The following is a 14,295-nucleotide window of genomic DNA, read 5'->3' as shown; positions in this document are numbered from 1 at the left end:
CTAGGGTATTATTAAGTAAAAACTTTATTATAATTCTAATATCTATTTATAATTAGCCTAAATTTATAATTTGACCTAATTCTAATTTATTTAAAGTTTTTAATTATTATACTAAATAAATATAGTAAATATATATCTATATATTAGTTACCTTAAGTAAGATAGTTATATAGCTATACTAAAGCCACTTGCTATTATAAGAATAGTCTTATACTTGCCTATTAGTATACTAGTACTATATAGTCTACTAAATAGAGCTAAGTAAAAGAGGTAATTAGACTTATTATATTTTAGAAGTTTTTAAGTAAAGCCTTAGTATAGCTTTATAAATAGATTTAAAATACTCTATTTTTTTTCGGACTAAAATATTATAATAAATAGATAGCTTTATTAAAAAAACTAAAAACTAACTAGAGTCTATAGCCTAATATATTATCTAGCTTTAACTTTTAATAGTCGAGATAAAATTAAGCGAATCTTAATTATATTATTTATATAAATAATAGAAGCTCGAGGAAAACTATAGCTAATAGCTTTATTTTATTAGATAATAAATCTATATTAGAGGAAAAATATTAAAAGATATATTTCTATAAAGATATAAATATATATATGGGAAAAAAGTAGTTATAATACTAAGTATTACTAAATTAAATAAGTAATAAGTACTATTAATACTTAATATATATAAATAAAAACTTTATATAAAAATATATGAAGAAAAAATAAAGAAAATATAAGAAAATATAATAATAATTCTTTTTATATAAAGTTAGATATAGCTAATATATAATAAAAGAAATTAAAACTTATAATTAATTCCTATAAATTCTCTAATATATATAGAGAGAAAAAGATTTAACTAATTATAACTATAATTATATAAAAGGCTAGAAGAATAAATAATATTACCCTAGCTAGGTAATAGAATTATTAGAACTTACTTAAGGAAATACTAAGAAAATTTATAAGAATATTAAAAAAAGAACTAGAAAGAAGCGAAATTAAGTTAATTAATAAGAGATTTATAGCCTATAGCCTAGTTTTTAAGATTAATAATATCTTATATATAAGATATAAAATATTTATTATAAAATAAACAAATTATAAGAAAATATTAGCTTAATTTTATAGATCCAGATATTAGTAATAATAAAGAAATAACAAATAAATAAAATACTTATTTATCTAAAACAAAAAAGCTTTTAGGAATTACCTTATATAATAGTATATCTTAAAAAATATAAGAGAAAGAAAGATATTACCTATAGTAATACTAAATACTAGAGTAATCTCTATTAGAAAGCAAATATAGAATTTATATAAGAAATAAGTAAAAGAAAAAAAGAGAAAAATATAAAGAGATTAAGATAACTAAGAAGAAATATATAATATAAGGGCTAGCTATAATAGGAGTCTAAACTAAATAAGGGCCAGAAATAGTTCCCTAAAACTAAAAATAAAAAAGAAATAAAATAGCTTCTCTAAAATTAAAAATAAAGAAGCCAGAAACAGTCTTATAAAGCCGGGAAAAAACGCTATAAAATCCAGCTTTATAGCTTTTACTATTTAATAAACTATAGTAAATCTAGTTAGAAATAGTAAATAATTATATTAATCTAATAATTATTAAGAATAAATAGCTTACTAAGGCTTTAAATATACTTATAATAATATATACTTCTATAAAAACTACCTAACTTAGTATATATTTATAGTCTCTATATACCTAGAGGCTAGCGAGAGATACTAGGCCCTTAAGCTTTTCTTTTTACTAGGGAAATTATATTAGTAAATACTAGAAAATATTAGAATATAATATAGAAATATAAGCCTTTAACTTATTTTTATTAACTTATTTACTAAGCTTATAAATATTATCTCTAAGAAAAAGCTAATAGTATTAGAGCTATTAGGCTAATAATATAAATTATTTATACTAATAGCTCTATTATTCTTAGTATAGCCCTATATTAATTCTATTATAATTAAGTCTAAGATTCTAATATTATAAGGTTTAGTGCTTTCTAGAGAGCAAATATAATAGTATTCTTAGTTTACTATAATTTTTAAATTAATAGAAATACTTTAAAGTAAAGATTATTACTAACCGATTTTAATATCCCTATCTAAATTAATAAAAATATTTAAATAAGTTAATAAGCTATACTCTAATTCTTTTATTATAAAGTAAGTAAGGCCCTTAAATACTTACTATAATTAGTGCCCGTTCTATATTTATTACTCTATTAATACTTATTTATCCAAGTATTAAAGCTAAGCGAAGTTTATTAATATAAGAATTACTAGTAATATATTATAGAGAAATAGATATATACTCGAAAATAATATATAATAATTACTTAAACTTAAAAGTATTAAAGACTAAAATAAAGTTAGAATATTAGATTTATTATAATATATAAAGCTTGTCCTTAATATATAGCCCTAAGAAGCTTCTTACTATAATAATATTAAATAGAGAGCTTTTATATTTTATTATATTAATACAATTACTAATACTAAGCTATAGCTAATAGATTTTCTTATAATTTCTTTATAAAGATTCCTCTTTAATTATTATATATTTATATACTCTAATTTCAGAATTAATAGCTTTTACTAGCCTGAAATATAATATACTTGTCTTAAGATTAATAGTATTACTTTCTAAAAATAATACTCTTTCCCTAGCCTATTATTTTATAATATTTTACCTAGTAATTATATAATTACTATTACTATCTAGCTACTTTATACTACTTTTAGAATATAGATATAGCCTATATTTCCTTAATATATTTAATAAGAACTATATATAGTATTTGTCTGAATTAGAAGTTATTCTAAATATATATAATATAGTAAGAAGAATTCTAAAGATTTTATTAGTTAGAAAGAATAGATCTAAAAATAGTTTTTAATTTATACTTATAAAAAAAGTTTAAGAACTAAAATAGAAAACTAATAAGAGCCAAAATAGGCTCTTATATTACTATTTATAATATTATAAGTTAACTTTAATAAAGAATAGATTTCCTATTAGAAACAAATTACTAAGAGATAAGAAGTAATAAGTAACTTTTATTTTTTTCTTAAAAAATAAGATCTTATATATTAATTATCTCGAGATATAATATATATAATTCCTGAAATAGAAGTAATAATAAGAGGCAGAGAGAAATATTAAATATAGAAATATAGCTAGTATTAAGCTTAATATACTTTATTTTCTATATAAAGAATTAAGAGAGCCGGATAAGAATAATATTAAGAGACTAAGAAATTTGTTTTATAGAAAGAGTAATTACTAATAACTAGACCTTTAAAATTATATTTCTACTATTATTAGCTAGCTATAATTAGAGGCTATTATAAAAGCTTCTAGAACCTTTATTAAGTAATTTCTGGAAAATATATATAATAATTATCTAGAGCTAGATTTTCCGCCCGATTATTAGTTAAAGTATTTCTATAGATATTACTAAATACTTATAATAGCCTAAGTTCTTTTTCTAGAAAATAGATATTAAATAATAAACCTATATTTTAAAAATATAACCTCTCTTTTCCGAATCTAGAGAAGCCGCTAATTTTTCTTTTCTATTTTAGATCTTAATTAGAAACTAAAAATAACTCTAATTAAAAAGTACTCGGCTAAAAAAAAGCCTAATAATAGCGAGATCTATAGTAAAATCCGCGAATATTAAGGATATAGGAAAGCAGGAAATTCATATTTCGAGAAATAATAATAAGTTTATTTAACTACTATATTAAATTATAAGAAAGAGAACTTCGAAAAGATCTTTCACTATATAAATTATAAGGCCATATTTAATATTTAATTAGATATTCTAGAGCTAGTAAGAGAAATAAGATTAGATATAATATATATAATATTTATTATAAGATATTATAAGATAAGCTTTATATCTATAAGTAATTTAAAAGTACTAACTAAATTAAATAGGTAAATCTCTATTATTTTAATAATATTATTAGGAACTTCTAAACTAAGAAGATCTTTTATAATAATAGAGAGATAATATAAAAAATAAATCAAGTAATAATAAAAGCCTTAGAGCTTATTATACTAGATACTTATAAGGCGGATTTCTAGGCTCTATATAATAAAATATAAAGCAGCCAAATCCTTAGTACTTTTAATAAGTAAGACTATAAAGATATATAAAATAGGATATTTTCTATTACTATTAACTACTTAGTTCCTTCTCTCTTTAGCTTTTTTAAGAACCTTAACTACCTTAAAAACATTACTAATAGTATAAAATAATTATTTCTACTATTACCTAATAATATAATTTCCTCTATTATAAAAGATAAGTACTCTAATATAAACTATAAACCTAATTAGTATATAATTCAAGAATTAGAATTCTTTTATATATTCTGGCCCGGAAGCCTAGTAAACTAAATAGACCTTAAATAATAATAGATATAAATATTTATAATATATAATTACCCCTATATATTTATAATACTAAAAAGAAAGAAGAAGTTATTAATAAAGCCTATTACTAGAAAAATAAATAAGATTATCTTATATAAGTTTACTACTTTTGCTTACTAATTAGGATATAAGTCTGAGCCTATTCTTAGCCTAATCTAGTAATTAGCTAATAAGGATATTACTTATAGTGCTTTCCTAAAGGCTTATAAACCTAACTATTATAAATATAATAAAGTAATATTTGAGAACTATATAAAATAAATAGCGAGTTTATTTTCCGAGGCTTAATTAATAATAATAGAGTAAGTAAGTGCTATAGTTAAGATAAATTATTCTAATAAACTACTAAAAAAATCCGGGATCCCGTATATACTAGATTATAAACAAAATAAATTATTTCTTTTCTTAAATAAGCTATATAATACTAGTAAGAAATAATATAATAAGATATTATTTTTCTTTATTTATAAATTAGTATATTTTATATTTTTTAGTAAGCCAAGTCACCCTATTTCTTATTTTCCTAAAGAGGTATTACTATTAGATACTTTAATTTCAGCTTCTCTAAGAGATAATTAAGTAAGAGAGAAGCAGGAATAACTTATATAATAGGAATAAGAACGGCTTACGCGAGAAAAATAGGAAAGACTTATACGGGAGAAATAAGCGAGACTTATATAAGAAGAGCAGAAGAAGCAAGAACGGCTCGCAAGAGAGAAATAAGAAAGACTAGTAAGAGAGGAGCGGGAATAGTAGGTATAGCTTATAAGAGAGGAATAAGAAAGACTAGTAAGGGAAAAGCGGGAATGGCAGGAATAGCTTGTAAGGAAGAAATAAGAGCAATTAGCAAGAGCGAAATAGGAGTAGCTTATAAGAGAATAGGAAAGTCTTGCTCGAGAGGAGCAGGAAAGGTTAGCGAGGGAGGAATAGGAGAGACTGGCGAGGGAAGAGCAAGAGCGGTTAGTAAGAGAAGAATAAGAAAGACTTATAAGAGAGAAATAGGAGCGGCTTGCGAGAGAATAGGAAAGTCTTACTCGAGAGGAGCAGGAGAGGTTAGTAAGGGAGGAATAGGAGAGACTGGCGAGGGAGGAGCAAGAGCGGTTAGTAAGAGAGAAACAGGAGCGGCAGGAGCGGGCTATAATAGAGGAACAAGAGCGGTTAGTAAGAGAAGAACAAGAACGCTTAGTATAAGAAGAGCAGGAGCGGCAAGAGCGGGCTGCGAGAGAAGAATAAGAGAGACTTATAAGGAAGAAATAAGAACGCTTAGTAAGAGAAGAATAAGAGAGACTAGCGAGAGAGAAATAGGAGAGACTTGCAAGAGAAGAACAGGAATGGCTTGCTAAAGAACAAGAGCGGCTTGTAAAAGAAGAGCAGGAAAGACTTGCTCGAGAGAACCAAGAAAAACTGGCGAGAGAGGAACAGGAATAGCTAGCGAGGGAAGAGCAGGAATGTCTTGCGAGAGAAGAGTAAGACAGACTCGTAAGAGAAGAATAGGAGCGGCTAGTAAATAAGAAATAAGAAGGACTTATAAAAGAAGAATAAGACCGTACTAAGTAAGAATAGTTAGTAAGAGAAGAATAAGAGCGAGTTATATAAGAAAAGTAGGAAAGACTAGCAAAGAACCTTACTAAGTAATAGAAAGACAGGCCCAAGTAAAAGAAGCCTAATAAGAACTAGCCAGATAAGAAATCTAAGGTACTAAGAAATTAAAATAGTATATAAAGAGATCTCCGTATATTAGCTTTAGCTAAAAGAAGAAAATAGCTACTTATATAACTTGACTTAAAGAAAGTTACTAATAGTAAGTTTTTAGAAGCTAATTATTATTTTATATCACTATTATAGGTATTTAACTTTTTATTAGAAGCTATAGGAGATTAAGTTAAAGTTAATAATACTAGCTATTCTCTATAGCCTAGCTCGGATTTTTTAGTAGTAAATAACTTAATAGCTTTAGGCAAGCTATTATAACTTGCTTCTAACTCTAGAGAATAAAACCAAGCTATTAAGAGGCCTATATAAGAGAAGCAGGGAAAACTTATAATAGAAAAAGAAAAGTAGCTAGTAAGAGAAAAGCTAGAGCGAGTTATATATAAAGAATAAAAGAAATCTATAGGAGAAAAGTAAAAGAAACCTATAATTAAGGGGAAAAAAAAGCTTATAAAAAATATTACTAAGTAATAAAAAGAAAGACTTAAGCAAAAAATATTAAAGAAAAAAATATAAGACTAGAGCAAATTTAAGATAATAGAAAAAGGAGCCCGAAAAGATATAGGTATAATAAAAAGAAACCGGCTACTTACTTAGTTTATACTTGAGACTTTTAAAGATACCGAGTTTCAAGAACTTATATAAGAAAATCTATTATTCCAGATTATTATAAAGAATAAATATTAAACTATAATAAACTAAGAAGTCGTCCGAAATCCTACTTATAATATATAGCCTAGTATGAATTCTTTAATAACTAATAATAATAACTTAATATCTGCCTTAAATAAGATATTAGATTATATTACTAATTTCAAAGAATAGATTTAGGCTATTAAGCTATAGGTAAGGGCTTGAATTCTCTTTACTTATAGCTAAGCTTATATATCTATAAACTATAAGATAATTAAGTAACTAGAAACTAGATTTTCTAAAGATTTATATAAAATATAAGATCTATAATTATAGTATTTAGAAAGTTTTATATACTTTTCTAATTAATTTTTCTAACTTATTAGAGGCTAGGCAAGTAATAATAAAGTATATAAGAAAACGGATTTATATATTTAATATAAGCTTTTATATACTAATACCCTAAATATATTTTAAGAATATTACTATAAATAATATAAATATAATACTTTTAATTCCGGAATAGGATATTAATATAGATAATTTCCTAACTTCTATATCTAAGAAATACCCTAATTTATAAACGAATTCGGAAGTAGACTACTTTATTTCAGAGTCTAATTTATAGGATAATAGTTTAGAGAGTAAAGAAACTATTTATAAGAAAGTTACCAGGCATAATTTAAGGTAAGTCCTAACTTAAATAAAGATAGTTTAAACTACCTGATCTGGTTATATAATAGTATTCTCTATTAGTATCTTTAATATTAAAATCTTTACTATATTCTATTTATTATAATTTTTCAAGATTTGTATTACTAGACTCGCTTAAATTACTACTTATATTAATAGAAGTAAAGTAATTCGTTCTACTTAGTAATAAGTATATCTTATTAGTTATATATATAATCTTACCTAAGAGACGAGATATAAAGACAGGGGCAGAGATAAGGGGCAGAAAATTCTTAGTCTGAACTTAGGTACCCTATCTAGCTCTCTTGCCTAATTCTAATTATATCCGGGATTAATAAGGGAGCCATATCGGGCCCCCCAATTATCTAATAGAGACAGGGTCCAAGTAACTTCCCTGCCTCTTTCTAATTATAGCCTTTGGGATCGATAGGAATCACAGGGAGCGGGATCGGGCCCGTACTCGTTCAATAGCGAGAGGCAGACGAGCTCGTGTATTTGGGCTATTCAGCCACGTAATTAAGAGGACTGGATTGGCTTTCTTTGTTGCATGTCGCAAAAGAAAAAGACTTTCGTCCAGAGCAGGTGCAGCTATTAGATATACCTCAACCGCCCCTAACGTTATTTATGACGTCGTTTAAGCCCTGTGCAAATTTGTTTACTAATTCTTGAAATAAAACAAACCTGTTAAATATAATCAAGAACTGATGGGGGGTACAGTCGCTAACAAAATCGGTTTCCCCCAAACTTACCGAGAAAGTTTCAGCCCCGCTCGCTAGACAAGGATCCATAAACACCTTACCGGAAGAGGCTAGACGCCATATGAGGTTATCGGCGAACGACAGGGTAGCTTTCACGATCCTCATTCTTGAGCTGCTCCGTACAGTCGCTAGCGAAATCGGCTTCCGCCTGGAACACGTCGAAAATTTAAATAGCCACACTGCCAAGAGACTTATAACCACACTAGCATCATCCTGCTGCTAGTAGTCCTATTCTGCCTAGGCAGCCTTATGTAAAACAATAGCAAGGGTAAGGCGCTAATCCCATAGTTCTTCACTGTCACGTGCGTTGAAGATTGGAGTTCTGAAATGACGACAGCGCGCCATGCACGCAGAACATTGATCTCCCCGGCTGTGACGGCTTATGAAATAGTCAATAAGGGAGCGGCGACGCGATAAGTGAGTGCGAAACCAGTTCAATTGGATTGCCTAAATATAGGAATCTAAAGTTAGGAGAGAAGAAGAAGAGATGGGGAGGGCATAGTGGGAACACAAATCACGCAAGTTGGCTTGAAGCAGGGCTATGTGGCTCTTCTCTTCAGCCATTGGCAAGCCGGTATCTGAGTCGAGGCTTGATGAGGACGTCTCAGCTGATCCCCAGTGATGCAGCCACTCCCACTCAGCTTGCCAAATATAGTTTGGTCAGGCATGGATGGGGGACATTCCCTTGAAATGCGTGGCTTGCAGAGCGGTGAGTGAGGCCCGCCCGGCGGTTACCTACAAAAGAAATTAGGGACACTATTAAGCCTTCCGCACGAAGGGTACTCTTTATCCCCTCCAAGATTTTCTTCCATATTTCGCAGTGCGAATACAGAAACTGACCCTCCATAATGGACAAAACGATCGGTTTGGGACGGTATCCCGCCCCCCAAAAGCGTCATCTCCGCGTCTTATCGCTTGACGGTGGTGGAGTCCGTGGCCTCTCCAGCCTGATCACACTGAGGTCCTTGATGGCCCAATTAAATCACGAGAGACGACAAGCAAAGCTTTCGTCTGTCAAACCTTGCGATGTATTCGATCTGATTGGGGGTACAAGCACAGGCGGGTAAGTGTGCCTAACTGTGACGTCTTCGTACTAACCCCATGAAGCCTTATTGCCATTATGCTTGGTCGACTTGGAATGGATGTTGACGAGTGCATCATGGCGTACAACAATCTCACCAAGCGGATTTTCAATCAGCAGGAGCACTGGGTTCCACTTAGCTGGACCGCTAGCACTCGGGGGAGGTATAGCTCTCAAACCCTTGAATTAGCAATTCAAGAAGTTATCTCCAATATTGAAGGGGTGACCGAGGCAGACAAGATGGATGACGGAACTGAAAGAAGGTGTCGCGTGTAAGGATAGTCAGTTATTACCGCTCTCTGCATCTCTAATTGGCTTCAGGTTTGTCTGCGCAACCGCCATCGAGACAACAGGAACGACCTGCCTCCGGAGCTACAATCTACACGATGGGCTCGGTATCCCCGCGACCATTTGTGAAGCCGCCCTTGCCACCTCTGCTGCTACGACTTTTTTTGACCCTGTAACAATCGGCAATCGACGATTCGCTGACGGCGCATTAGGTGCGAATAATCCAGTAGAAGTGGTGGAGGGGGAGATCAAGAACATATGGAGCCCATTTGGTGGGAAGGTTGAAGATATGGTTCAATGCTTTGTTTCTATCGGAACAGGAGACCCAGGAAAGTTCCCAGTCCAACACAATATGGGACCATTCCTTTACGAAACTCTGAAAAAGCTGGCCACCGAGACGGAAACCACGGCGAGGAAATTTGCAGCACGCTGGCATGACTACGGCAATTATTTCAGATTCAACGTTCAACAGGGTCTGCAAGGTGTTGGTTTACATGAATGGGAGAAGCAAGGCGTGATCGAGGCGGCAACGGCTGAGTACCTCGGCCAAGTTGAGCAGAAGTCGCTGATGCGACAGTGCGTCATGAATTTGAAGTCTCCACCAGGTATGCTCAGAGAAGAGTCCCAGAAAGAGTAGTGGTTAAAATAAGCAAAATAAGGGAAAGGGATTCCTAATCACAACAAACTTCGAAGTGACTCAATTTTTCTCCCGCAGCGTCTGCTAGTCCGTGAGGATTTGGAGTTGTTTCTGACTGAAGCATTGAAACGAGAGGGAGTCGTTCGTGTCGTTTTGCACGGCCTTCCAGGCACAGGGTACTTCCAATCCAGCACATACTGATCGATTATCTCCCATCGCTAACCAGTTTTTGCAGCAAATCAACCATGGCGAGATATTTTGCGTACAAAAACGGCGAAGACATGCCAATTCTTTGGATACCAGCGACCTCTGAGCTGGAGATACAAAGAAGTTTCGAGGTCTATGCGAAACAGATCTGTGGGGAGGATGTCGATCACACGGAGCCCGTGACATTAGTCAGGCAGAGACTTTCGCAACTTTTCCCTGGCCATTGGCTGGTTGTGTTTGACGGCCTGGATGATCAGTTCGTTAACATTCAACGATACCTCTTCGCAGATATACCCGGAGGCAAGATTTTAATCACAACACGTCGCAAGGATCTCGCCGGTGAGATCAGTGCTACTCATGAACTACAGGTCAAACCTTTAGACATGAGCACGGCGGAGGATCTTTTAGATGCATACATTATGCGGACGCCACCTACGGAAGATGAGATGCATCAAGAAAAAATATCTACACAGGAAAGAGACGCTAGAAGGCACATTGTCAAGGAACTTGGTGGTCTTCCGCTGGCAATTTCTATTCTTGGTGCTTCTATGCGCCCGGGTAACGGAAATCCAAGGATGAATTGCCAAGCGTACCTTACGTGGTCTGACGAAGGGAAAGATGGACTCTTGCAGAGAGCCCCGAAGTTCTGCGGCTATTCGTCCTCAGTCTGGAAGGCTTTTGATTTTGCCTTTCAGCCGATTTTATCAAGCATTGGGGGAAATCAGCATGCGGCATCTGTGGCGTATTTCGCGGCATCATGTGAGAACGCATCAAGTCTCAAGGACTACTTCCGCTTGTATCAGCAATTTAAAACAAAAAAACCGGCCATAAACAAAACGTCGCTCAGCTCAGGGATCGCTGCCGTCGATGTTCTTCGTTTCCTTGATGAGGATATTTTCAATCTTGCCATTGACGATTTGGCCTCTGTGAACATGATCACTTTGAACTGGATAGAAGATGGGCATGTCCTTGTGCCTTACATCGAAATGCATTCGCTTGTAAGAAGATGGCTGGAGCGTCGAAACCTCGATCGAAGCCTCAATCACATTGCCGTGTATACGGCACCAAAACTCTGGCTCTTGGGTTTCGGCATGTACGACCAGATGGATCGAAGTCAAGTCGCGTTGAAAGCTTTCGATCCTTTGATGACGGAACTTAAAGCGTCTCTCGACGGTGGTATTGATGCTCTACATGACAGTTGCGTTCCTGCACCGGAATTGATTTTCCCCTTTCTACTCGAAGCGCAGAAGAGCTTGTCTCAGTCAATTAGTCATCTACCGGCAGGATCAAACCAGCATAGACGGTTACGTGAATTTTCAGTAAAGTTGGAGTCCGAACTTATAACATCCTTTGAGGAAAATCTCAAAGATCTCGATTGGGATTATATTTTTGGAGATTTTACAAGAGAATTTGAGGAGCAAGTGGAGTACGCCGTGGAGTCAGACGCCAAGAACCCTGATTATTTGCTCAAGGACTTCTTCCTCAATACATTGGACTCTCACGGATGCATCCCAATTGCATTTAGCATCAACGCTCCCTGGGAGTTTTCCGCGGTAGGGCAGACCAATCTCATCGAAGATATCCGGACAGAGATCACAGCGGAAACAGAAAGCTTGCTAGAGAAGTGTCTAAGCCGCGAAGCAATTAAGCGAGCGGAAGAGATACTCGACGGAGACTCTTGTGTTGCGATTGGGGAGTGGGCAAATGAATGGAGCGGCGATGTTGCTGAAATCGTCCGCCGTTGTCTCGCCAAAGTTCTAACTAGGCTTTATCCCGGAGCGGACATGGAAGGAATCATTACCTCGAGATCTCAAGCGATAGACCCCCCGGACAAAGACATGAGCTTCGGCGATTACTTTCAAGCTTTTACAAGCTCAAGCGATCCCAGAAACGCTTTCTTTGCTATTCTTCGCCAAGCAGTGAAGAGAGCAGCGGGACAATTCTTGTCATCTTCAGAAGTGATAGACATCCTGGATGCCAGACAAGAAGCCTTCAGGGACGGTTGCGAAGCTGCCGTTCGAAGAGCCTTAGGCGATAGGGCTCAGCAAGCCTTTCATAACCAGGCGCTCTCGTCTGAAACTGAAACTGGCGAAATCACAATCTTTGGAATGCTCTGGGAGCTCGCTTGGCCTGCGAGGTTTCCTGGAGGTTTGGAAGACTTAATCGCTGCCCAAGTGTTGAATCCCATCTCTGAAGAACTCCAAAATGCTTCAAAAACTGGATTCGTCCTCGCGTTGGAGCCTTTTTGTCAACGAGGATCACAGCCGGGTGCTCCAAGCGTGGCCGAGTCTCTGGCTGTTTCTGTGTTCGACTCGAGCAATATAACCAATCTCTTCCTAAACTGGATTGCTGCGGGCTGGATTGACCCTCCAAGTGACGTGGACGATGACTCTGACGACGGCGAAGGTCCAACACACACTCTGACCTTGGATGATGCACAACGAGGCACACTTGAGGCAATGAAGGCAATTTACGACAGCCTGGGTGGTATAATCGCGCACGATTCCGCACTCGAGGCGCTGAAACGGACGTTGGAATGTCGCGAGGAGCTTCATGGCAAAGTCATGGGCAGACTCTCTCAACCTAATCTAACGGACCGGACTGGCTTGGGTCCTTTCTTTGCAAAGATGTATTTTGAAGACTGTGATAAAAGCCTTCGCTTTGCATACTTGGTATTGGGGGGTACGACTGCCGCGGAGAGCCTGGGTACTCTCGACCGCCTGGCAAAGAAGGAGTCTGAATGGAAGTTTAAGGGCGAGCATTAGTCTCATGTAGGCTTCGCGTCACCGTACCTTGAAAGTTCGCGGCTGGAGGCTACAATTAATTTCTCGCTCTCAGAACCTAAGATTAGAGCACAACTTGAGATGATCCACTTGGAGAAGGTTGAGGTTGGGGTTCTAGTTGAATCTATATTTATTAATTGTATTAGTTTGATATAAAAATGTCTTTAAATGTATGAAATTGATATGTACTGTTATTGCGACGGGTTCTACAAGGATTATACAGGACGACGTTTTATAGCAAAGGGGGTAAGTTCTCTCGCTGTCTCGAAGACTAGCAAGTCACAGTCAATTCGATAGACTGGCTATTCAATCCGTGCGGTCAAGTCGCTAGAAAATCCCAAAATAAAAATTGTCATCTTCGGAATTCATAACTTGCCAATCCAACGTTCCCATGTCTTGAGTCGATGGTTTTTAAGGGAATAGCAAGAGGGGACGAACTTGTAGGGTTGGTCTCTGAGGAAGATGTAAAAGGGAAGATATAACGGAGGGAGCCGGGGAGATCAGTGTTTAACATGCAGCGTAATGGGTGAGGCTACCAAGACGAAGTTGGCTTGGACCGGCTCGCACGTGACATATAGTGGTGTGGCTTATGCGGACAGGGGATGACTGTAGCTAGCCAGAATTATGTTAGTGCGGTTGGCGCATCTTGGCAATGTGGCTTGGTTTAAATTCTCGAAGTGTTCAAAAGCGGAAGCCGATTTCGCAGCGGACTATACCTCTAGACTGCACTGGAGACAAGACAAATTGATCAACTATTCGTTACAATCCTGTGTACTTTGGAGAACTTAATTAGGTTGCGCGTTCATGACGCCAAGCCCAGCCGCTGCGCTCAGCCTCATCTTGCGCCACGTTCGAATGGAAAACCGAGTGCCTTCGTACTTCTTAGCTTGCTAAGAGAAGAAGGTTACTAAAAAAAGGACCCGGAAACCTTTTCAGGGCCAAAAAAAAAGTTGCCTAGCCAGATTCGGTTAAAGTTTTGATTCACCCCTGTCAACGCTTGCTCGCACGTGCTTCCGAGTCTAAGTTACTGTGTT

General features: G+C 34.9%; 2 protein-coding genes across 2 annotated transcripts; both read left to right on the top strand.

The window, feature by feature from the left end:
- Nucleotides 1–5,277: 5,277 nt before the first annotated feature.
- Nucleotides 5,278–6,324, top strand: K444DRAFT_635700 (uncharacterized protein; the record flags this gene model as incomplete). The annotated part of the gene is made up of 3 exons (XM_024883902.1): nt 5,278–5,628; nt 6,260–6,272; nt 6,317–6,324. 3 exons carry the CDS (start codon nt 5,278–5,280, stop codon nt 6,322–6,324), a joined length of 372 nt encoding a protein of 123 aa, XP_024729652.1.
- Nucleotides 6,325–8,633: 2,309 nt separating this feature from the next.
- Nucleotides 8,634–13,384, top strand: K444DRAFT_619455 (uncharacterized protein). Its single transcript, XM_024881518.1, has 6 exons — nt 8,634–8,682; nt 8,893–9,328; nt 9,373–9,618; nt 9,668–10,239; nt 10,294–10,447; nt 10,507–13,384. Exons 2-6 carry the CDS (start codon nt 9,114–9,116, stop codon nt 13,241–13,243), a joined length of 3,924 nt encoding a protein of 1,307 aa, XP_024729651.1. The 5' UTR covers nt 8,634–8,682; nt 8,893–9,113; the 3' UTR covers nt 13,244–13,384.
- The last annotated feature ends 911 nt before the right edge of the window (nt 13,385–14,295 follow it).

The sequence above is a fragment of the Hyaloscypha bicolor genome (assembly GCF_002865645.1).
Source record: "Hyaloscypha bicolor E unplaced genomic scaffold K444scaffold_165, whole genome shotgun sequence".
Classification (NCBI taxonomy): Eukaryota; Fungi; Ascomycota; class Leotiomycetes; order Helotiales; family Hyaloscyphaceae; genus Hyaloscypha; species Hyaloscypha bicolor.
Note: the sequence above shows the minus strand (reverse complement) of the source record. Positions and strands in the feature narration are given on the sequence as shown.